General features: G+C 44.3%; 1 protein-coding gene across 23 annotated transcripts in view; it reads left to right on the top strand.

The window, feature by feature from the left end:
- LOC105464027 (formin binding protein 1) overlaps positions 1-24572 on the top strand; it is a 161959-nt gene that overhangs the window by 123649 nt on the left and 13738 nt on the right. For 7 of the 23 annotated variants that reach the window (XR_011612885.1, XR_976633.2, XR_976632.2 and 4 more), the window contains exons 10-16: positions 901-1083; positions 6435-6524; positions 9707-9721; positions 17538-17647; positions 21384-21516; positions 23680-23801; positions 24111-24250. Coding sequence is in view for 20 of the 23 variants with exons in the window: in XM_011711619.2 (XP_011709921.1) it covers positions 901-1083; positions 6435-6524; positions 9707-9721; positions 17538-17647; positions 21384-21516; positions 23680-23801; positions 24111-24250 (793 nt within the window). In the remaining 3 variants the exon portion in view is untranslated. The remainder of the gene's footprint in view (positions 1-900; positions 1084-6434; positions 6525-9706; positions 9722-17537; positions 17648-21383; positions 21517-23679; positions 23802-24110; positions 24251-24572) is intronic. The other 16 variants (XM_011711626.2, XM_011711625.2, XM_011711623.2 and 13 more) reach the window with 15 other exon arrangements.

The following is a 24572-nucleotide window of genomic DNA, read 5'->3' as shown; positions in this document are numbered from 1 at the left end:
TAAGGCGTGGAGATTTTGACTTGATCTTTTAGTCTTAGAAAAGCTAAGACCTTAAACCTGTAGTTTCAGAATGCAAAAGAAAAAGCTAGTGTGCTACTTTATGTTGAGACAGTATTTCTTTTTCGTGGTGGTATCTTTGCCATGGCCCTGTGTCTTATTTCAGATGCATTATCCTCGTACCGTGACACCCACACTAACAGAGTACTGACCTCTCCACCATTTCGCCTCATGCCTTTCCCTCCTTCCTCTCCTAGACTGCTGGTTACCTTGGCTGGGAGAGAGGATGTAGTGCGAAATTCCTGTAACACTTTATCCACACATCTACTGGAAATTGTTACCATGTCAATAACTTGGTTTTGAATTCATGTTAACATGTGTATCCATGAACATTTTCATTTTCTTCATAGTGTGACACATAGGTGCATGGCAGCATTAACCTGGGGACGTAGAATATGATCAAGGCAACATTACTGCTTTAACTTCAGAATGACTTCCTATTTATTAATTTGAACAGACTGCTGTTTCCACAACCTTAGCCTTGAAGGTCTTTCATTTTCTCCCATCAAGCTATGTCAGTTTAGGTGATGTAGAAATATTTACCCTCTGGCTTAAGCTGGTTTAGAATAACTAACTAGAGCTGTAGTTTGCATGGGAAAGTCTGCACGAGCTTCTTGTCAGGTATTTCTTGCTCTTCCGTCGCATTACTTACTAAACCTCCCAACTCTCATCATATTCTTCATTTAACCACCTCCTACATGTTTTCTTTTGGACCATGGCCTAAAATTTAATTGTTTGTGTTTTACTTGCGTTGGATTTCAAATATTATTTGATGCTTATTTTTGTTTTGTGTCTTCTTGTTTCTGATTTTTACTCTGTCACGGCTCCATCTCTTACATGTAGCTTATGTCCCTTTTAACATCCCCCCATCAGCCTCCCCCTCCCCCTCCTGCCTCTGCCTCACCCTCTGCTGTTCCCAACGGCCCCCAGTCTCCCAAGCAGCAAAAGGAACCCCTCTCCCACCGCTTCAACGAGTTCATGACCTCCAAACCCAAAATCCACTGCTTCAGGAGCCTAAAGCGTGGGGTAAGTTCTGCTCCGGAATCCTGTCTCTCTGGCGTGCTTTTGTTGCATGTTTGGTTCTGCATAACTAATTTTGTTTGTGAATGAATCCATTGTGTTTTCCCATAACATATAAAAAAGTTTAAAAAAAAAAAAAAACCATTATAGCTAGAAAGAAAAGCCAGAAAGAGGAAAGAGGAGGAAAGAAAGAAGGAAGCAGGATGGTTGGAAGAAAGGAGAAACAGGCAGCCCAGAGTTCTTTCTGTTTCTTTCTTTTTTTTTTTAAATTATTATTTATTTATTTATTTATTTATTTATTTATTTATTTATTTATTTATTTTTGAGACAGAATCTCGCTCTGTCACCAGACTGGAGTGCAGTGGCATGATCTCGGCTCACTGCAACCTCCACCTTGCAGGTTTAAGCGATTCTGCTGCCTCAGCCTCCCGATTAGCTGGGATTACAGGCATACGCCACCACGCCCAGCTAATTTTTGTATTTTTAGTAGAGACGGCATTTCGCCATGTTGGCCAGGATGGTCACGATCTCTTGACCTTGTGATCCGCCCGCCTCGGCCTTCCAACGTGCTGGGATTACAGGTGTGAGCCACTGCGCTCAGCCTTTTTTCTGTTTGTTTCTGGTACATTTTGGAAGGACTTTACCCCGCTTCCTCTTTAAAGCATCCAAGTCATGCATTTTTTACCTTTATTTTACCAAAAAAAGAAACTTAGATTTCATTTATGAAACTAGTGACCTGAGGCTGGGCGTGATGGCTCACACCTATAATCCTAGCACTTTGGGAAGCCAAAGCAGGAGGATTGCTTGAGCTCAGGAGTTCAAAACCAGCTTGGACAACATGGTGAGACCCCCATCTCTTAAAAATATATATATATAAAAATAAATAGGATAAGCGCAGTGTCTCATGCCTGTAATCCTAGCATTTTGGGAGGCCGAGGCAGGAAGATCATTTGAGCTCAGGAGTTCAAGACCAGCCAGGACAACATAGTCAGACCCCATCTCTAAAAAAAAAAAGTAAATAAATAATGAAAACATAAAACTAGCAACCTATGAGATGAGGAATTGGAAGTGACTGTATAAGTCAGAAAATATTGCCTTAATAATTACTGAAGCAATGTGAGTGTAATGAAGATACTTGCCTGAGCTACGCCTCAGGGTTGAAAGGTGGAGAGTCATAAGTCACAGTGGTTTCATTCGCTATTTTAGTGAGATTATAAGATGTTGATAAAATATCTGTTGATTGGAAGAGGCCTGATGCAGGATTTCTCTTTAAAGGATGAAACAATAAAAGCAGCTGACACTCACTGAGCGCTTACTGCGTACAAAGCTCTGTTCTATGTGCCCATTTACTTTTTTCCAGCCACCCTATGCAGCCCAGGTAGTACTCATATTTCCTTATTTCACTGCTAAGGAAAATGAGGTATAAAAAGTTGAAGGTGGGAAGATACAGAGTCGGATTTAGATCCGGGGAGTCTGATTAGAGTCTGAGATTCTGTGACATCCACATTCAGGGAGAAACTACTATGTTGTCTCATAAGTGGATGTTATTAAGATTGAAGTTCGCTGTCCTCATTAAGATTGATGTGCTTACATCCCAGAGATAATGGAATTGATGCAGCCATCCAATGTAGATACAAGTTTCGTTTATAGAGAAAGATTGGCATAAAGCAATGTGTAGATTCCCAAATAATTCTCAACGGCCAGTCTAGTCTAAGCCTTCCCCAAATATCTTTTATAATGAATATAAGAGTAAACAGATCTTTAGACCGGGCCCGGTGGCCCTCTCCTGTAATCCCAGCAGCGTTAACATATCCAGTAAGGTTTGCTCCTTTTTTTCTGAACTCCTGCCCTGTGGGAGTTGCAATATAGTTGTAGTGGAATGCTTTATTGTACAAACGTTAAGTTTTACTTTTCCATTCTGGACTCTCCAGTCAACTGACAGTTGGGTTACTTCTTTCCAAATAGTACCTGGTAGTGCCCCAAAGCCAGAGGTGGATACCAGCCTTTCTTGAGTGCCACCTGACACATTGGCATGGGAAAAGATTCTAAACTACAGCTAATTAACTAGAGAAGAGATGTCCTTCTTAGACTTGGAATTAACAGCTGGTTACCAGGAAAAGAATAACAGTAGTCATTGTTAACCTGATAATCATATTTCCACAAAAACTACACTGTGTAAAAAAGAGGCCTGGTGCAGTAGCTCATGCTTGTAATCCCAGCACTTTGGGAGGCCAAGGCAGGTGGATCACCTGAGGTCAGGAGTTCAAGACCAGCCTGACCAACATGGTGAAACCCCGTCTCTACTAAAAATACAAAAATTAGCCGGACATGTTAACGTCCGGCTAATTACAGGCGGGCACCTGTAATCTCAGCTACTCGGGAGACTGAGGCAGGAGACTCGGTTCAACCTGGGAAGTGGAGGTTGCAGTGAGCTGAGATGGCGCCATTGCACTCCAGCCTGGGCAACAGAGCAAGACTCCGTCTCAAGAAAAAAACAAAAATAATAGCCAGGCCTGGTGGCATGTGCCTGTAGTCCTAGCTACTTGGGAAGCTGAGATGGGAGAATTGCTGGAGCCCAGGAGGCAAAGGTTGCAGTAAACCGACATATACCACTGCACTCTAGCCCGGGCAACAGAGTTAGACCCTTTCTCCAAAAATAAAATAAAATAAAATAATGTAAATACATAATTGATAGCAAGGTTATTATCAATACTTTTTAAAAATAGGGGACGAGGCCGGGCGCGGTGGCTCACGCCTGTAATCCCTGCACTTTGGGAGGCCGAGGCGGGCGGATCACGAGGTCAGGAGATTGAGACCATCCTGGCTAACACGGTGAAACCCCGTCTCTACTAAAATACAAAAAATTAGCCGGGCGCGGTGGCGGGCGCCTGTAGTCCCAGCTACTCGGGAGGCTGAGGCAGGAGAATGGCGCGAACCTGGGAGGCGGAGCTTGCAGTGAGCCGAGATGGTGCCACTGCACTCCAGTCTGGGCGACAGAGTGAAGACTCCGCCTCAAAAAAAAAAAAAAAAATAGGGGACGAAACAATATTTCCTTATATGCAGAGTTCCTTTAATATGAGATTCTCGGATTTATAGTTGGTAGAATTATCTTGCTTTAGTGCTATCTATCATATCGGGTTAAGAATTAGAAATGTAATTTCCTAAAGATGTGAAGGCAGAGTACACATTGGTTGGTGGAAGGCAGAGTACAGCTTCAAAAGTGGATGACGGATTGAGCTGAGCTGTATAATTAGGACTTGAGGAATCTGCAGCTTCTTGGCTCAACGATGCTGGCGTTTAGAACTCCACTCATTGTTAATCCAAGAATTTCCAAGACAAAGGTGTTTTTGCTAGACTGAAAGATTCATATGAACTGTCAGTTAACCCATCTCTGCCGCTTTACCAAGCACTCATGTGTTATATTTATATATTATCTCTGTATTTTTTTGGACTCTCATGATGAATATTCATGATTGTTTACCATTTGTTTATGTGTCTATTCCAGTTTTCTCTTAACATTACGCAGTCTGTTGGCCGAAAATGGTTTGTGAATCTGTGGTTCATGGTATTCTCTAAATATTTAGAAAAAGACCAAAGAATTCAGTAATCAATAAATGTAAGAAAAGGATGGTTAGAAAAAGATAGGCTGGGTGCTGTGGCGCACACCTGTAATGACAGCACTTTGGGAGGCCGAGGTGGGTGGATCACGAGGTCAGGAATTTGAGACCAGCCTGACCAACATGGTGAAACCCCATCTCTACTAAAAATACAAAACTTAGCTGGGCATGGTGATGCACACCTGTAATCCCAGCTACTTGGGAGGCTGAGGCAGGAGAATCGCTTGAACCCAGGAGGCAGAGGTTGCAGTGAGCCAAGATCGGGCCACTGCACTCCAGCCTGGGTAACAGAGTGAGACTCCATCTAAAAATAAAAAAAAATAATAAAAATAAAATTTTTTAAAAAAGAATTAACACTTAAAACAGTGAAATGGGTATGGGAAACTGGTTCCTTTGATGATTTAAAGGAAAATCTCTGTTTTACCATAATCAGGGATATGAATTTTATTTCTTACTCCTCAAGCCTGTACTCAGCAAATCTTTGCTAAAAAAAATTTCCCAAATGATGAGTTTATTTTCCTGGGGTTAAACCATATACATATACCCACTAGAAGCAATTGTAAAGAAATACAGAGAAGAAAGGGCTGGGCGCGGTGGCTCAAGCCTGTAATCCCAGCACTTTGGGAGGCCAAGACGGGCGGATCACGAGGTCAGGAGATCGAGACCATCCTGGCTAACACGTGAAACCCCGTCTCTACTAAAAAATACAAAAAACTAGCCAGGCGAGGTGGCGGGCGCCTGTAGTCCCAGCTACACGGGAGGCTGAGGCAGGAGAATGGCGTGAACTCGGGGGGCGGAGCTTGCAGTGAGCTGAGATCCGGCCACTGCACTCCAGCCTGGGCGACAGAGCAAGACTCCATCTCGAAAAAAAAAAAAAAAGAAATAGAGAAAAAGTTTTGCTTCCCTCACTTTTGGTCAATCTGTTCTTAGGGTCAGAATTAATGTTCCTTCCTGTAGGACACAGCAATGCAAAAAAGAGGAAGCACAAGCTCAAAAAACAAATCTAAAGTTTGGAGAAATATATTTCATTTTTAAACAGTCTCAACATGGAACTTGCATGGGACATCCATGGCAGGACTGACAGGTTCCATGACCAAAATGGTACAGCCCTTCCTACCTTCTCATTTATTCTGCTTTGTAACTTAACACTATTATGCCAATGATAATTTAACTAGAAAAAGTTCCTGAGAGAATAACAAATCTGTGATTTTATTATGTCTTTTAATTGATCATGTTTTGCAGCTTTCAGATTCAGATGTCAATAATTTGTTTCTATTATCAGAGTATATAAATCCCATGCAAACATATCTCAGCATAACTGATTTTGTTTCCAAATCATTAAACAGGATAAAATGTTATTTGTTGTAAGCTGTTGACATTTGTAAGGGAATTTTGTTTCACTGAATATTTTTAAAGATGCCGCCAGAGCATTAACCATTATTTCATTTTTACGTAAGTTGAAGAAAAATGAAACTAGATAGTATGTTCTCAGTTTGCAATCTACAAAGGGGAATTTTATTGCTTAAATTAAGATTTCATTTTCTGGCCTGCGCAAGAGACTTCTATATCTAAAATATGGACATACGTTTTTCATATTTTAGAGTTCATTGTATGGAAAAATACCATCAAAGTTGACCAAAAAATTTTGAAAATCCTTACCAGTTGTTTGTCATATGTGAAAGTCTTATGATTACTTTAATTTTATTTATTTTATCTTGTTCTCTTGCTGGTTATTGGCAGACTCAGACTCAGTCTTTCTGTTTTCACAAAGAACTCATGAAGAGGACGATAGGGAAACCCACGTATGCCTTTGAGGCTAGGGACTATGTTGTAAGTTCACCTGTGATGGCCAGGTCATACAGTCATGGCACAGCCACTAACCCCATTCACAGCACCAAGACTGGGGACCCAGAGGCACTCTGTTATGCTTCCACACTACCAAATGAAATTCTTAATTGAGAGAACTGGATACCAGGAAAAAAAAAAAAAAGAAAAAAGCCTAATCGTGTAAATTCAACCACAGGCAACTTTATCCGAAAAAGCTTGCATGAATAAAGGAAGCAAACTTTCTAATAACAGTGGTGAGCTGAGCTTGTTTTTTTGTTTTTCTCTTTTCATTCTAGTTCTGGTAAAAATCTTTAAAGGGACTGTGACTGCCGTCTGAGATATCATTGAGTATGACTTTACCGCAGAATTTCACGCATAAAAACACAGCTGCAGTGCGTGGTCACGGGAGAGTGGCGCTCTTACAGACGGCAGTGTAGCTCAGTCACCCATATCCATGTTTGTAACAAATGGATCCATAAGGGAGTTATGCCCTAAAGCTCGGAGAACAAACAAACAAATCAAGGAAGCGTGAGCGATTTCCTAGCACAGTAAAATGATTTTGCTTCTCTCTATGTATCTATATATTGATTTTTCACTGTCCCCTTTCTTTGTACTTGAGGTTAGTCCTGTGACTGTCCAATAACACATGGGCCCCGCCCGGGCTGCGTTCCCCATGTGTTATTGACGCTTGTGGCTCCCACGGCTCTTTAACTGTCGCCTGAAACTGACAGCTTTTTAATTCTTCAGGTGTCTAGCAATGCACTTAATGAAATCTTCAAAATTATTATTTTAGCCAGTGATTTCGCTTTCTAATTTTAAGAGAAATTCTAATTGGCTGGCTTACAACTTAAGACTGAAAACCAGTATAGAATGATTAAAAAGAAATTCCACGTACTGTGATGGCACTTCTCGTATTAATAGATCATCCGTCACAAATAAAATGGAATTTGTCTGAGAATTTGGTATTTCTTATTCAATGGGGAATCTATGTTCAATCCTAATGACTCATTTTTACTATGAAGTGTTATAATCTTCCTCTATACAATATTTTGAGGTGAGAACTCTGTGGAATGCTTAAGAAAGAATATGTAACTTTGCATAATGAAAGTAGCCGAGTAGAGAGCAAATAGTGTATCTAGTTGAAATGTTAGTTCTTTGAATTAGCAATGTTTAGACAATAATGTGTGAGAAAATATCTGTATATGGTAGTGTGCCTTGTAGGAAAGATATTTGGAGTTTTCTGCTGTGCACCATAAGTCTTGTCTGTGCGTACGATGAATTCCAGTTGTGATCAGTAGATTTATGCTCAAGTTCACAGGTGGGCTGGAATCTCTGTAGACTGCCTATGTCAGACAGTCAGGAATGTGACTGTATGTACCATTTTCCCCCTGCCAAAGTTTATCTTTCTGTTTCTTTCCTGTAAAATCTCATGTTTCTATATAGCGACAATTTATTTAAAAGGTCATTTTTTATTTACAAAGAAGCGTCAACTTTGAATCAATCTCAAATTAAGAATTAGTTTTTTAGGCCGCGTGTGGTGGCTCACACCTGTAATCCCAGCACTTTGGAAGGCTGGGGTGGGTGGATCATTTGAGCCCAGGAGTTTGATATCAACCTGAGCAACATGGTGAAACCCCCACCTCTACCAAAAAATACAAAACGTAGCCAGACGTGGTGGCACGCACCTGTAGTGCCGCCTCCTGTATGTACCAAGAGACTGAGGTGCGAGGATCACTTGAGCCCTAGAGGTTGAGGCTTCAGTGAGCTGAGATTGTGCCACTGTACAACCTGCCCTGTCTCCAAAAACAAAACCAAAAATCAGCAAATTGATAAGTAAATACATACTTTAAAAAGAGCAGTCATGGCCGGGCACAGTGGCTCACCCCTGTAATCCCAGCGCTTTGGGAGGTGGGCGGATCACGAGTTCAGGAGTTCGAGACCAGCCTGACCAACAAGGGGAAACCCTGTCTCTACTAAAAATTCAAAAAATTAGCTGGGCTTGGTGGCAGTCACCTGTAATCCCAGCTACTCAGGAGGCTGAAGCAGGAAAATTGCTTGAACCTGGAAGGCAGAGGTGGCAGTGAGCCAAGATCACGCCACTGCACTCCAGCCTGGACGACAGTGCGAGACTCTGTCTCAAAAAAAAATAAAAAGATAAAAGAGCAGTCACAGTGGATAATTCTCCAAATGGGCTCAGAGTTTCACAGAAAGCCTCAGCAGACACCATCCACGGAGCGAGGGGTGATACCCACTTCTCCGGGGGAGAGAACGTTGTCCTCTAGCCTGGCTGCAAGAGTCTTTCCAGGTCCTGCTGGTAGTTTCTTAGAGCAACTGCTCGTCCGCTCTTTGTTACCAATTTACCCATTTCAGACTTTGCCTTCATGTCAATGTTTATATTTATTAGAGTTCCTTAATATTAAAATATTACTTTCCTGTCATGGAAGTCATTGGTGTTCAGACTTGTTTTAGTCTGTGTGAATCTTTCCATGGGAAATTTGGAGACCAAAAAGGTTGTGTGATTATATTTTTTCTTTTTCTTTTTTTTTTTTTGAGATGGAGTTTCCCTCTCGTTGCCTAGGCTGGAGTGCAATGGTGCGATCTCCGCTCACCATAACCTCCGCCTCCCGGGTTCAAGCGATTCTCCTGCCTCAGCCTCCCAAGTAGCTTGGATTACAGGTGTGCACCACCACGCCCGGCTAATTTTGTATTTTTAGTAGAGATGGGGTTTTTCCACGTTGTTCAGGCTGGTCTCGAACTCCCGACCTCAGGTGATCCATCACCCTCGACCTCCCAAAGTGCTGGGATTACAGGCGTGAGCACCCAGCCCTGTATTTTTTCTTTGATAGTCATTATGTGTCACCAACTACAAGCTTCCTTTAGTTTACATCTAGGCTGAGGTGGCCAGTATAGGCCTGTAACAGAAACCGTCCTTTTCTCTCTGATCTTTGCTCTGGCAATGTGGAGCCTAAGAAAAATTTCATTAGGGAGCAGCCCTTCTTGTGAACTTTTGCACAGATCTGCTACAAGTCATTTGTATAAATCAGCGGGTAGACGTGTGTTATTGTAATATGGCAGAACTGACCAAGTTCCTCCTCTTCTGATGTGTTGTTTTTGTTTTTTTTTTTTTCTCTTTCTCTCTCTCTTTCTCTCTATTTTTCCCATATCTCTCCAATTTTTACATGAAGCTTTCTCTCAAGCTGGTAAGCACAATTGTTCCATGCATGTCCTGAGTCTAATCAGGTTTTCCGGCGTGTCTTTTATGAATGCTATGCCATGCACAACATGTCTTCAAAGTTAACTTGGTTTGTTTCTCTTACGTGTGCTTTTGTTGGTGTTTCCTTATTAGACTTCTTGGATACAAAGGTCCAGAATCTAATAGAGGTGATCTTAATCTTTTCAAGTTGCTAAGAAAATTAACACTTAACTCACAACTTGATGTTATTACTGGGGCCTTAAGAGGAGGACAAATATTAATAAAGTGTCTATACAAATATGAATGTAAAGGCCGGGTGCAGTAGCTTACGCCTATAATCCTAGCACTGTGGGAGGCCAAGGCAGGTGGATTGCCTGAGCTCAGGAGGTCGAGACCAGCCCGGGCAACACAGTGAAACCCCGTCTATACATACAAAAAATTAGCCGGGTGTGGCAGCGTGCACCTGTAGTCCCAGCTACTCAGGAGGCCGGGGCAGAGAACTGCTTGAACCCGGGAGGTGAAGGGTACAGTGAGCTGAGATTGCAACACTGGACTCTATCCTGGGTGACAGAGCAAGACTCCTTCTCCAAATATATATATATGTAAATATTAAATCTTGGGGGGTGTCTGTTGGATCATTTTGATATAAAAGTAAATTTAACAGTTGAAAAATGTTCCTATTTGAGAACCATAGAAGTAGATGAAAATATCTGGGAGCCTGAAGGAGCCGTGCAGGAATGATCCCAGCCGGCAGCGGCTACCCAGGTTTGAGGCCACCTGTGGGAATGGAAGACTGTGGAATCTTTATGGCGCGACGTAGATATGTTGGTGCCTTGTGCATAGCTGATTCAAGAGGCCACAAGATGATTTCGTGGACAGTGAAAAGAGCCTCCTAAGCCTTTTTAGAATTATTCACTCAGTGTTTTGTGTCGTTTCTACTTAATTGTATATGCCTAGTCAACAGTCAAACTAATCATTAAATTTATTAAAAGTAACTAACATAACCTATAACTATACTTCAAATATGTATAACAGTTTCATAGTCTTCTCAAATTCCACAGCTAAGAATATCCTAGGCCGGGCGCGGTGGCTCAAGCCTGTAATCCCAGCATGGGAGGCCGAGACGGGCGGATCACGAGGTCAGGAGATCGAGACTATCCTGGCTAACACGGTGAAACCCTGTCTCTACTAAAAAATCCAAAAAACTAGCCGGGCAAGGTGGCGGGCGCCTGTAGTCCCAGCTACTTGGGAGGCTGAGGCAGGAGAATGGCGTGAACCTGGGAGGCGGAGCTTGCAGTGAGCTGAGATCCAGCCACTGCACACCAGCCTGGGTGACAGAGCGAGACTCCATCTCAAAAAAAAAAAAAAAAAAAAAGGAATATCCTAAAATAATGGACAGTGATCAACTGTGACAATTCAACTAGGAATAAGATCAGCACTATAAGCACACTATCGATAACCTAGGATAGTATTTTATGATAGTATTTTATTTATATATATATTTATATATATATATAGACGTATGTATGTATATACATAATTTTTTTAACACGACTCAGTATCTGGTAATGAATCCAACCCTAAAAAAAAAAGAATATTTTATTAAATTAAACATTTCTTAGGCTGTGAAATAAAATCCTGAGAAGAGTCTTTGATTAAGGTCTCTACATGAAGGAAAGAGATCTAGACACTTAAATGAACTACAAGTTTATCCGCAGTATGAACTTGGGAAAAACTGGATCTGTTGACTAGGAGGCCTTCTCAGCTGCGAGGGTTTCCTTATTTCCCATTGTTTTTCTGGGTGCTAGCAGCAAAAGGTAATATTTTTAGGCAGTCTTTCTGTTTGAAACACAAAGTATTTTACCAACTTGGTATTGAATTGTTGCTTTATACCATTACTTTGAAGGCAGCAAAGAAGTGAAGTGCTGGCTGGGCATGGTGGTTCATGCCTGGAATCCCAGTGCTTTGGAAGTCTGAGGCAGGAGGATTGCCTGAGCCCAGGGGTTCAAGGTTGCAGTGAGCTATCACTGCGCCACTGCACTCCAGCCTGGGTGACAGAGTGAGACCATGTCTCAAAAAAAAAAAAAAAAAGAAAAGACAAAAGAAAAAAGATGTGGTACCAGGTGTGGTGGCTCACGCCTGTAATATCTGCACTTTGGGAGGTGGGGACAGGCAGATCACTTGAGCCCAGGAGTTCTAGACCAGCCTGGGCATCATGGTGAAACCTGACTCTACAAAATAATACAAAAATTAGCCGGGCATGGTGGTCTGTGCCTGTGATCCCAGCTATACCGGAGGCTGAGGCAGGAGGATTGATTGAGCCCAGGAGGTCGAGGCTGCTCCAGCCTTGGGTAATAGAATGAAACCTTGTCTCAAAAAAAAAACTATAAAACAAAACAAAACAAAAAACCCAAAATCTGAAGAGGTAGTATTACACAGAGCTTGTGCTATTTTGGGGTGGGGGGAAGCTGTCAATAAGCAGGGGTTTGATTTTTTTTTCTTTCAGGAGACCAAGAGTCTCACTCTGTACCCTAGGCTGGAGTGCAGTGGCGCGATCTCGGCTCACTGCAACCTCCACCTCCTGGGTTCAAGCGATTCTTATGCCTCAGCCTCCCGAGTTGCTGGGATTATAGGGGCGTGCCACCACACCTGGCTAATTTTTGTATTTTTAGTAGAGATGGGATTTTGCCATGTTGGCCAGGCTGATCTTGAGCTCCTAACCTCAGGTGATCCGCCCACCTCAGCCCCCCAAAGGGCTGGGATTACATGCGTGAGCCACCGGGCCTGGCCAAGTTTGATTTTATTAGTACATAGAACAAGGTTATCTTACAGAACTCCAGATACTTAAAACATAGGTAGATGTATATGACCCTCTCTTCCCATACCAACTCCACCTGTTATGGCCTGTCTTTGTTGTTTTCTTATCTATTTATAAGTCATCAGTACAGTGTGTTTTACTGATAGATTTCTCCGCACCTGTTTATACACCTGCACAGAGGCCAAAGCTGTTGTCCGATATGGTAGCCACTTAACACATGATGGCAAGTGCCTGTAATCCCAGCTACTCGGGCGGCTTATGCCTCAGCCTCCCGAGTAGCTGGGATTACAGGCACTTGCCATCATGCCCGGCTAATTTTTGTATTTTTGTAGAGACAGGGTTTCACCATGTTGTCCAGGCTGGTCTTGAACTCCTGACCTCAGGTGATCCGCCCACCTCGGCCTCCCAAAGTGCTGGGATTACAGGTGTAAGCCACCACACCCAGCTACTATTGAGTTTTAATTAATTAAAACTAAATAAATTTTTAAAAATTCAGTTCCACAATTTCACCAGCCACATTTCAAATGCTTCACAGCCACACATGGCTTCTGTGTTGGACAGCACGGCCATAGAACATTGCCATCACTGTAGAAAGTTCTGTTGAACTTAGGCCGGGCGCGGTGGCTCAAGCCTGTAATCCCAGCACTTTGGGAGGCCGAGGCGGGCGGATCACAAGGTCAGGAGATCGAGACCACAGTGAAACCCCGTCTCTACTAAAAATACAAAAAAATTAGCCGGGCGCGGTGGCGGGCGCCTGTAGTCCCAGTTACTCAGGAGGCTGAGGCAGGAGAATGGCGGGAACCCGGGAGGCGGAGCTTGCAGTGAGCCGAGATCGCGCCACTGCACTCCAGCCTGGGCAACAGCGTGAGACTCCGTCTCAAAAAAAAAAAAAAAAAAAAAAAAGAAAGTTCTGTTGAACTCACAGCACATAGCAAGGCTCAGCACATATTAACGAGGTGAACTTTGACCACTTCTCAGATTTCCTGACTTCTTTTTTGTTTTTTTGAGATGGAGTTTCACTCTTGTTGCCCAGGGTGGAGTGCACAGTGGCTCAATCTTGGCTCACCACAACCTCCACCTCCCGGGTTCAAGCGATTCTCCTGCCTCAGCCTCCCGAGTAGCGGGGATTACAGATGGGCGCCACCACGCTTGGCTAATTTTGTATTTTTAGTAGAGACGGGGTTTTTCCATGTTGGCCAGGCTGGTCTCGAACTCCTGACCTCAGGTGATCCACCCGCCTTGGCCTCCCAAAGTGCTGAGATTACAGACATGAGCCACCACGCCTGGCCTAGATTTCCTGATTTCTGAAGCAGTGTATCTTAACATTGTGTTTTGCCGTATTCCAGCTTTTAAAAAATTCTCAGTTCTAGAAAACATGCTTGCTTGATAAAACTCAAACCGTTTTTCCTCTGCTGTTCCACCATGCCAATCAACACAGAAGATTTCTATGACCAAATATATCAGTGTTTCCCTTATATATCAAGCAGCAGACACTGGCTGGGTGTCCTCTAATTCAATTCCATTCTGATGCTATCTACCTGGAGATAGTGGCCGATCCTGGGGTTGAGGGCTCAGTCCTGCAGGACTGCCCCCTCCTTCCCACCAGTTGCAAGTCCAGGCTTCCGGAACTCCTGATGGACTAGCTTCAAGTTGGGGTTCCCATGACCCCCTCTTTGGGTTCAATTAATTTGCAGGGGCAGCTCACACTCAGGAAAATGCTTACATTTACTGGTCTGTTTTTGGTTTTTTGTTTGTTTGTTTGTTTTTTGAGACGGAGTCTCACCTGTCGCCCAGGCTGGAGTGCAATGGCGTGATCTTGGCTCACCACAACCTCCACCTCCCAGGTTCAAGCGATTCTCCTGCCTCAGCCTCCCAAGTAGCTGGGACTACAGGCGTGTGCCACCACACCTGGCTAATTTGTTGTGTCTTTAGTCGAGACGGGGGTTTCTCCATGTTGGTCAGGCTGGTCTCGAACTCCTGACCTTGTGATCTGCCTGCCTCAGCCTCCCAAAGTGCTGGGATTACAGGCGTGAGCCACGGTGCCTGGCCACCACATTTACTGGTTTATTTCAAAGGGTATTACAAAAGATGCAGATGAAGAGATGCTTAGGGCGAGGTATGGGGGAGGGGGCACAGAGCCTCCATGCCCTCCCTGGGCAGCCAGTCTCTAGGAATCTCCCCAAAAACCCTGTCGTCTTGGTCCTTTTATGAGACTTCATCAGATAGACATGACTGAAGCATGGACAACCTTGTTGAAATCAGATTGGTCAGAAAGGGCCTGATCGCATCCTCGTAGATCGGGTAGGGACGCCCAGCAGGGCCTGTCTGTACAGATTCTTCTTGGCCTCCCTGTGCAGCCTTCCTTCCTCCAGGGTATGGGGCAGGATCCTCTTGAATGAGGATCCCATGGCCACAATCAGAATCCTGCCTTGGGCAGGTGAAAGAAGGGCACGCGGAGGTCAGAGAGATTGATTCTGTTTTCTGAGGTGGAAGGTACTCTGATGTTTTAACAAAAGACCGTAGCAAGAGGCCGGGTGTGGTGGCTCACGCCTGTAATCCCAGGACTTTGGGAGGCCGAGATGGGCGGATCGCCTGAGGTCAGGAGTTTGAGACCAGCCTGACCAACATGGTGAAATCCATAATCCATAATAATCCAGTTTTCAAATTTGTAGCGGAAATATTGTAGCGCCATAGTATATGGAAAACAAGTCTTTTGTTGTTGTTGTTGTATTAAAGGTTAGTTTTGTTTCATCTTAGATTCAGAGTCAAATTAAACTTCTTTGGTTTGCTGTTAGGAATAGTCACTTCTATTCTGGTTTCACTCAACTCTTATCTCTAACACAAACACACATACACACACACATTAGAGGGTCAGTGTGTCTGACGGGTGTGTCTTTGAGAACATTCGCTGAAAGTTCTTTGCGTGGCCTTTTGTGGTCAACTATTTGCTGAATCACACAGTTCCCAGCACATCACCCTGGCATTTTATCTTAATCAGCATAGGAACCCAGTCACATGCCCCCATGTAAGCTGCTTGGCAAATGCAACTTGCTTCTGGAATTACATTAACTGGGTCCCTTCTTTCTACCCTGCCCCAAGCCTGTCTTGTCCTTGTTTCAAAAGAATTGAGGGTTTAAAGTAAAATCTCTTTTCTAAATGCCCTGGCTTATCCCTGGTTATTTGAAGAAATTTCTCTCTCTTCTCTCTCTCTCTTTTTTTTTTTTTTTTTTTTTTTTTTTTGAGACGGAGTCTCGCTCTGTCGCCCAGGCTGGAGTGCAGTGGCCAGATCTCAGCTCACTGCAAGCTCCACCTCCCGGGTTCACGCCATTCTCCTGCCTCAGCCTCCCAAGTAGCTGGGACTACAGGCGCCCGCCACCTTGCCCGGCTAGTTTTTTGTATTTTTTAGTAGAGACGGGGTTTCACCGTGTTAGCCAGGATGGTCTCGATCTCCTGACCTCGTGATCCACCTGTCTCGGTCTCCCAAAGTGCTGGGATTACAGGCTTGAGCCACCGCGCCCGGCTTTTTTTTTTTTTTTTTGAGATGGAGTCTCGCATTGTTGCCCGGGCTGGAGTGCAGTGGCGCGATCTTGGCTCGCTGCAACCTCTGCCTCCCGGGTTCAAACGATTCTCCTGCCTCAGCCTCCCAAGTAGCTGGGATTATAGGCGCCTGCCACCACGCCCAGCTAATTCTTTGCATTTTTAGTAGAGACGGGGTTTCACTTTGTCGGCCAGGCTGGTCTCAAACTCCTGACCTCGTGATCCACCCACCTCACCTCTCAAAGTGCTGGGATTACAGGCGTAAGCCACCACGCCCAGCATGAAATTTCTCTCTCTCTATGAACATAGCCTTGCTTAAGTAAAAGCACAGTGTAGCCATAGCTTTCTAACAAGTAAGCATATGTCAAAGCCTGAAACTGTTGATACTTTCTCCTTAAAGCACACGCACAGAGTAAAGAGAGCAGTTGCTTTTGAAAAGGGAATCAAGATATCAAAATACAGTTCTTCTGACAGATTAAAAACCACGGAGATGAGTTTCATACACTGTGGAAAATTGATTTTTGAGGTCAGGGAGGGCATTCTCTCTGAACTCTGAGAGGCTTCCTAAAGGTGCCTAAAAGAAGTCACTATTCTGGGCGCGGCAGCTCACGTCTGTAATCCCAGCACTCTGGGAGGCCAAGGTGGGCGGATCACCTGAAGTCAAGAGTTAGAGATGTGGAAAATTAGCCAGGCATGGTGGCGCGTGCCTGTAGTCCCAGCTACTCAGGAGGCTGAGGCAGGAGAATCACTTGAACCCGGGTGGCAGAGGTTGCAGTGAGCTGAGATCACGCCACTGTACTCCAGCCTGGGCAACAGAGTGAAACTCTGTCTCAAGGAAAAAAAAAAATGTTCAGAGGCAGCAGAGGGAAGCGTGCATGGGGTGTGGGGAAGAGAGATTTTTTTTTTTTTAATGTCCTTTTTCACCCACACTCTCTGAGGAATGTGATGTCCCATCTGTCACTTTACAGGGATGGAGACTTTTGGCCTCAGCCTGTGTGAAGAGACGGGCAGGAATACTCATGCTAGGGAAAAGGCGGCAGCTAGGCGTGCAGTGGTCGGTGGGGTTTATATTAAGGAAACATAAATTTCATTAACACTTCAGTGTTGCCACTGACATTGATGGTAACACTTGGTAGGAAAATGAAGAAGACTATCTCAAAATGTGTTTTTCACGGATTCTCCCTAGAGTCAGAAGTATCTCTTCCTCTCCTTTCCTATAGCGTTGCTCACTGCTTTTTCTGGGGCGTTCTGGCCAGTATCCATGGAACTGGGAGTAGTTTATGGGACTTTCGCAGTTTGCATGCATTGATTTTTGCATCTCGGCTGGGTGTAGTGGGAAAGAGCTTAATCTGTTTCATGAAGCCACATGCAGACGTCTGCACCCCCCATGGCTGCAGACTTTGCTTACAGCCTTCTTTCAAGGAAAGTCTGGGGCTTTCTGGTTTCTCATTTATATTTGTGTCTGCAGGGTGCAACACCGGAGGATTTCAGCAACCTCCCACCTGAACAAAGAAGGAAAAAGCTGCAGCAGAAAGTCGATGAGTTAAGTAAAGAAATTCAAAAGGAGATGGATCAAAGGTATAGTGCATCAATATGACTTATTAAGAATTCAAGGCTGGGCGCAGTGGCTCACAACCTGTAATCCCAGCACTTTGGGAGGCTGAGGTGGGCAGATCACTGAGGTCAGGAGTTCAAGACCAGCCTAGCCAACATGGTGAAACCCCGTCTCTACTAAAAATATAAAAACTAGTCGGGTGTGGTGGCATGCGTCTGTAGTTCCAGTTACTCAGGAGGCTGAGGCAGAAGAATCGCTTGAACCCAGGAGGCAGAGGTTGCATTGAGCCAAGATCATGCCATTGCACTCCAGCCTGGGCAACAGAGCAAGACTCTGTCTCAAAAAAATAAAAATAAAAAATAATTTAAAATAAAATAAAAATTAAAAGAAAAGAAATTCAAATTCAGGCTGGGCATGGTGGCTTACGCCTGTAATCCCAGCACTTTGGGAGGCTGAGGCAGGAAGACTGCTTGAGCCCTGGAGTTCAAGACCAGCCCAGGCAACATAGCAAAACCCCTAAAAAAAAAAAAAAGGAAAAAAAACTAGCCAGGCACGATGGTGTGTACCTGTAGTCCCAGCTATTTAGGAGGCTGAAGTGGGAGGAACATCTGAGCCCAGGAGGGCCTGGCTGCAGTAAGCCATGATCATGCCACTCCACTCCAGCCTAGGCAACAGAGTGAGGCCCTATGTCAAAAAAAAAAAGAGAGAGACCAGCCTGGGCAATATGGAGAAACCCCGTCTCTACTAAAAATACAAAATTAGCTGGGCATGGTGGTGCGTGTCTGTAATTCCAGCTACTTGGGAGGATGAGGCAGGAGAGTCGCTTGAACCCAAGAGGTGGAGGTTGCGGTGAGCCAAGATTGTGCCACTATATTCCAGCCTGGGCAACAAGAGCAAAACTCCGTTTCCAAAAAAAAAAAAAAAGAAATATGCCTTTAAATAAGCCACAAACTAAACAAAAAATCATAGTAGATATTAGAAAGTATATGAAATAGAATTGAACTTTAACATACATTCTATATATAGTTTGTGGGATGTCATTAAAGCCATGCTTATAAAGAGATTTATTGCTCTGAATGCATATGAAAAACAGAGAGGTAAAAATCAGTGAGCCTTAGCTCACTTAGATCCTCACTTAGGATCTATCTCAAGACGTTAGAAAAAGAACAGCAAATTAAGCCCAAAGGAAATAGAAGCACTGGGCATGGTGGCTCGCACCTGGAATCCCAGCACTTTGAGAGACTGCGGTGGGTGGATCATCTGAGGTCAGGAATTCAAGACCAGCCTGGCCAACATGCCAAAACCCTGTCTCTACTAAAAATAGCTGGGTGTGATGGGTCACCTGTAGTCCCAGCTACTCAGGAGGCTGAGGCAGGAGAATCGCTTGAACCCAGGAGGCAGAGGGTGCAGTGAGCCGAGATCATGCCACTGCACTCCAGCCTGGGCGACAGAGTGACACTCTATCTCAAAAATAATAAAAAATAAATAAAATATACAATTCAACAGATCCAAAAGTTGGTTCCTTAAAAAGATCCATAAAGTTGATAAACGTGTGGAGAGATTGATTAGGAAAGACTGGGAGGAGAGGACCTGAAGATAATGGATATAGACAATTCTGTTGAGGACTTTTGCTAAGAAATAGGGAGGCAGCGGGAGGGGTGGGCCGTAAACTCAAGAGAGGGGTTTCAGAAAGGACATCATAAGGATGGACCACATTACACTTGGCTTGTAATGTTTGTTATTTGTTAAATAAATAAATGTTTAAACATTTTTAAGAACAAACATGTAACATTATTTTTAAATGTTTATTTAAAAATTATTTATAAACATTATTTTTAAATGTTAACTTATTTAAATATATATTTATTTAACAAATATTCATCGAGCATCTACTCCGTGCCAGGGGTGGCCTTGACGCTCAGGATCCATCAAGTTAACAGCGTAACTTGAGCTCATAGAGCTTCCTCCAAGAGCTTCCATTGTAACAGGAGGAGAGAGTGAACAATAAGCATAATAATAATGAATGATGCATGCTGTGGGAAAGAAGGCAGGAAGGAAGTAAGGAAGATAGGAAGGAAGAGAGGAAAGAAACAAGATAAGGCGGCTGGAAGTGCAGGTGGGTCTCAGCCTCTTAGGTGGAGGGTGGTGAGGACTTGCGGAAGCTCTCTTCCTGTTATTTCTGTATTTTTAGTTAAACTATTTCTCATGACTCAGAATGTATCTTTTGGTTTGTCTGTCGGCCTTGTATCGTATTGTATGGCCTGCTTTGGATTTTCATTTGCCGACACTCATCAAAGTTGGCTCCTTCACCCTGGCAGTCATTTGCTCTCCCCTGGTAGTCATTTGCCTACCAAAAGTGCCCAGAAACAAGGGTAAAATTAGTAGAGCTCTTTGATCTTCAACCCAAACCTACCCCCAACTTCTCTAGGGATGCCTACCCAGGCTACCATGGGCTGCTTCCAAACATGATTTCAGGAAGGATGTGGGATCCACAGTGTATAGCCATAAGGCTGTGTTGCTTACCTGTCGTGGATACCAACTATGGATTCAGTTTCTTAACAGTGGAAATGGGTGTGTTAACATTTCCAAAGCAATTAACTGTGCTTCTTCGTCAGGTGAGCACATTGCAGCCCGTGAGACCCGGGATGCCAGCTGTAGCTTTGGTTTGCATGAAGAATGCACACGTAGAAATACTTGGGTTTTTGTTTGTTTGTTTGTTTTTTGAGATGGAGTCTTGCTCTGTTGCCCAGGCTGGAGTGCAGTGGTATGATCTTGGCTCACTGCAGCCTCCACCTCCTGGGTTCAAGTGATTCTCCTGCCTCAGCCTCCCAAGTAGCTGGGATTAAGGGGACATGCCACCACTCCTGGCTAATTTTTGTATTTTTAGTAGAGACGGGGTTTTACCATGTTGGAAATACTTGGGTTTTGAAGCCAGATTCGGTGGCTCACGCCTGTAATCCCAGCACTTTGGGAGGCCAAGGCAGGTGGATTGCTTGAGGCCAGGAGTTCAAGACCAGCCTGGGCAACATGGCAAAACGCAGTCTCTACCAAAAATACAAAAATTAGCCAGTCTCATAGCCTGGTCTCAAAAATAAATAAATAAATAAAAATTTTTTAAAATTATTGGGTTTTGTTTTTCTTTTTTGTGTGTATGTGGCAAAGGGAAGAACAGGATTCATTTGTGCTTCTCATTTACCGGGGACAATAAGGAGATAACCATTCAGAGAAGGGAACTGAAATTTAAAAATCAGCTTCTGTATTTATAGCCCTTAGTAGCAGAATTCCTATAGAGAATTTCCAGAATGGAAGCTGGCCCAATAGTCCCTTATAATCCGTACTCTAATCTTCCCACGTTTCCATTCATATAGTTTTCCAAGTGGTAGAATATTGGCTGATAAGAGTAACCTTTGCCAGGCGCGGTAGCTCACGCCTATAATCCCAGCACTTTAGGAGGCCGAGGCAGGCAGATCACCTGAGGTCAGGAGTTCAAGACCAGCCTGGCCAATGTGGCAAAACCCCAACTCTACTAAAACTACAAAAATTAGGTGGGCGTGGTGGCATACACCTGTAATCCCAGCTATTCTGGAGGCTGAGGCAGCAAGAATTGCTTCAACTCCAGAGGTGAAGGTTGTAGTGAGCCGAGATCACACCGTTGCACTCCAGCCTGAGTGATAAGAGTGACACTCCGTCTCAAAAAAAAAAAAAAAAAAAAAAAAAAAGGAATAACCTTTACAGTTTTCTACTCATTCTTTCTTTCAGAGATGCCATAACAAAAATGAAAGATGTCTACCTAAAGAATCCTCAGATGGGAGACCCAGCCAGTTTGGATCACAAATTAGCAGAAGTCAGCCAAAATATAGAGAAACTGCGACTAGAGACCCAGAAATTTGAGGTATGAAACTTCTGTCGCGGAAAGCTTTGTTGGAAACGAAGAATAGGTGTTCCTCGGTGTAGAATGGCGTGGGGCCCTGACGGTCCTCTCACTGGGAGGGACACAATGGGAACAGCAGGCTGTTTCATGAGTTACGGTCAAAGGAAAACTACAGCTTCGCCGCTGAACATTCTGCTTCTCATCATAGCCTATCTTAATCGTGTCTGTAAAACCTGACAGTGTTTAACGTTGTATTTGTATACAGTGGGGGGTTGGCGGGGTTGTTTGTTTTTTTAATTTTAGAGATAGGATTTTGCTCTGTTGCCCAGGCTGGGGTACAGTGGCATGATTATAGCTCACTGCAGCCTTGACCTCCTTGGCTCAGCCTCTGAGGAGCTGAGATTACACATGCCACCATACCTGGCTAAGTTTTATTTTTTAATTTTTTATTTGTTTTAGAGTCGGGGTCTTGCTCTGTTGCACAGACTGGTCTTGAACTCCTGGCCTTAAGCCATCCTCCCACCTTAGCCTCCCAAAGTGCTGGGATTACAGCTGTGAGCCACTGTGCCCGGCCAGTATTTTTTGTACTTTAAGTTATTCTGCTTCATCTCATGGTAATAAAATTGGGAGTATAGAGCGATCCATTATCCCAGTGAATCAAAAAAGCAATGAAAAAAAATCCCCTGAAATATACAATTGTTCTTTCAGCGGGCCCATTATGGAAAGGGTGTGTGTGTGTGAGAACCAGCAGGAAACACAAATGAGAAACAAGCAGGAAACATAAATAATAAAAGTTGGAGGGAGGGAGAGGAGCACTCAAAAGCTGTCAACAAAAGCCTCCTGAACCCACTCTCTACACCACATTTAAAGACTACAGAGCGTGGAAAAATACATTAGCAACCGATTCTACCAATCAGAATAGATTGTTTCCAGCAATGAAAGGTTAACTATGGCTTTTTTCATTCTGTTTTTTTGAGATGAAGTCTCGCCCTGTTGCCCAGGCTGGAGTGTAGTAGCGTGATCTCAGCTCACTGTGACCTACATTTCCCAGGTTCAAGTGATTCTCCTGCCTCAGCCTCCTGAGTAGCTGGGACTACAGGTGTGCACCACCACACCCGGCTAATTTTTGTATTTTTAGTAGAGACGGGGTTTTTGCCATGTTGGCCAGGCTGGTCTGGAACTCCTGACCTCAGATGATCCACCCACCTTGGCTTCCCAAAGTGCTGGGATTACAGGCATGAGCCACCGTGCCCGGCCAGCTTTTTTCATTGTTTTCAGAATCCATCAGTAATGTTCATTTGAGCATTTAGAACTCAGAACAGTCCTTTTCTGATTTTTTTTTTTTTTTTTTTTTTTTTTTTTGAGACAGAGTCTTGCTCTGTCACCCAAGCTGGAGTGTAGTGGTGCAATCTCAGCTCACTGCACCATCTACCTCCTGAGTTCCAGTGATTCTCGTGCCTTAGCTTCCCTAGTATTTGGGACTACAGGCATGTGCCACCACACCCAGCTAATTTTTGTATTTGTAGTAGAGACAGGGTTTCACCATGTTGGCCAGGCTGGTCTCAAACTCCTGACCTCAAGTGATTCACCTGCCTCAGCCTCCCAAAGTGCTGGGATTATAGGCGTGAGCCACCGTGCCCAGCCTTCTGATCATTTTTATTCCTTTGACTTCTTTATACCGTTTCCAGTGTTGCTGAAGATCATTTTATCTACTTTAATTTTTAAGTACAAGTTTCATTTCTATTAAAAAAAAAAAAGTTACACTCCTAAAAAATGGGAAGTGTGACTTTCAAACTGAGTCACTGCTTAAGCATGGCTGTGTCCTCGGGTATCGCATGGTGACCTCATGGTCAAAAGGAAACTAGAAGTGACTTATCCAAGATTGCACTGCTGCTTAAAAGCCCAAGGGGACAGCGTAGTCCAGTGTGCTTTCTGCCTCGTCGTGGGCAACCACATAAATATGACTTTGTTTCTATGTCTCCAACTTTGGGTGAAATGGAAGCAGCCGCCCTTGAGTACATTTAAACAGTCGAATGCAGAACACGTGGCCATTCCGCCTCGGTGCGGACTTTCTCACATTGGGTTAAATGGCCAAGAGCAGCCCCTGAGTTTGGGACCTTAGGACGCTCTGGGCTGGCCCTCAGATGGCCTGAGGGTGGAGTCTCTCATTGCTTTTGTCTCCAGGCCTGGCTGGCTGAGGTTGAAGGCCGGCTCCCAGCACGCAGCGAGCAGGCGCGCCGGCAGAGCGGACTGTACGACAGCCAGAACCCGCCCACGGTCAACAACTGCGCCCAGGACCGCGAGAGGTACAGTATCTGCACAGCGCCTGCCTCTGGCAAGGGAGCCTGTTGGCTTTGTATTTATTTCTAAATTTCGGAATCTGGAATGAGCATAAGGCACTTGGTCAATGCCAAAATGTCTGTTACAATTGACCTGTCACTTTTCCCCATTGCCACATGGGGTGTGGGATCTGAGCCTGCGGATGATTTACCGCAGTCTCAGTTGCAGCACTCGCTGAGGGGCGGGGGTTGCAAGCGCTCTCCAGTCACAGGGACTCAACCTGAGTCCTCCCTGGGGTCAGTCGCTTTAGTTGCTTTGTGTTTTCCTTTCTTGAGCAGCCCAGATGGCAGTTACACAGAGGAGCAGAGTCAGGAGAGTGAGGTGAAGGTGCTGGCCACGGATTTTGACGACGAGTTTGATGATGAGGAGCCCCTCCCTGCCATAGGGACATGCAAAGCTCTCTACACGTTTGAAGGTGACATTTCGTGTCCGCTGGATTCCCTTGCCTTTTAAAAACCGTAATAGCTGAGTCACTCTTCTTTCACCCTTCCTTCCTTCCTTCCTTCCTTCCTTCCTTCCTTCCTTCCTTCCTTCCTTCCTTCCTTCCTTCCTTCCTTCCCTCCCTCTTTCCTTCCCTCCCTCCTTCCTTCCCTCCTTCCTTCCTTCCCTCCCTCTTTCCTTCCCTCCCTCCTTCCTTCCCTCCCTCCTTCCTTCCTTCCTTCCCTCCCTCCCTCCTTCCTTCCTTCCTTCCCTCCTTCCTTCCTTCCTTCCCTCCCTCCTTCCTTCCTTCCCTCCTT

This window comes from Macaca nemestrina, chromosome 14 (assembly GCF_043159975.1).
Source record: "Macaca nemestrina isolate mMacNem1 chromosome 14, mMacNem.hap1, whole genome shotgun sequence".
NCBI lineage: Eukaryota > Metazoa > Chordata > Mammalia > Primates > Cercopithecidae > Macaca > Macaca nemestrina.
Note: the sequence above shows the minus strand (reverse complement) of the source record. Positions and strands in the feature narration are given on the sequence as shown.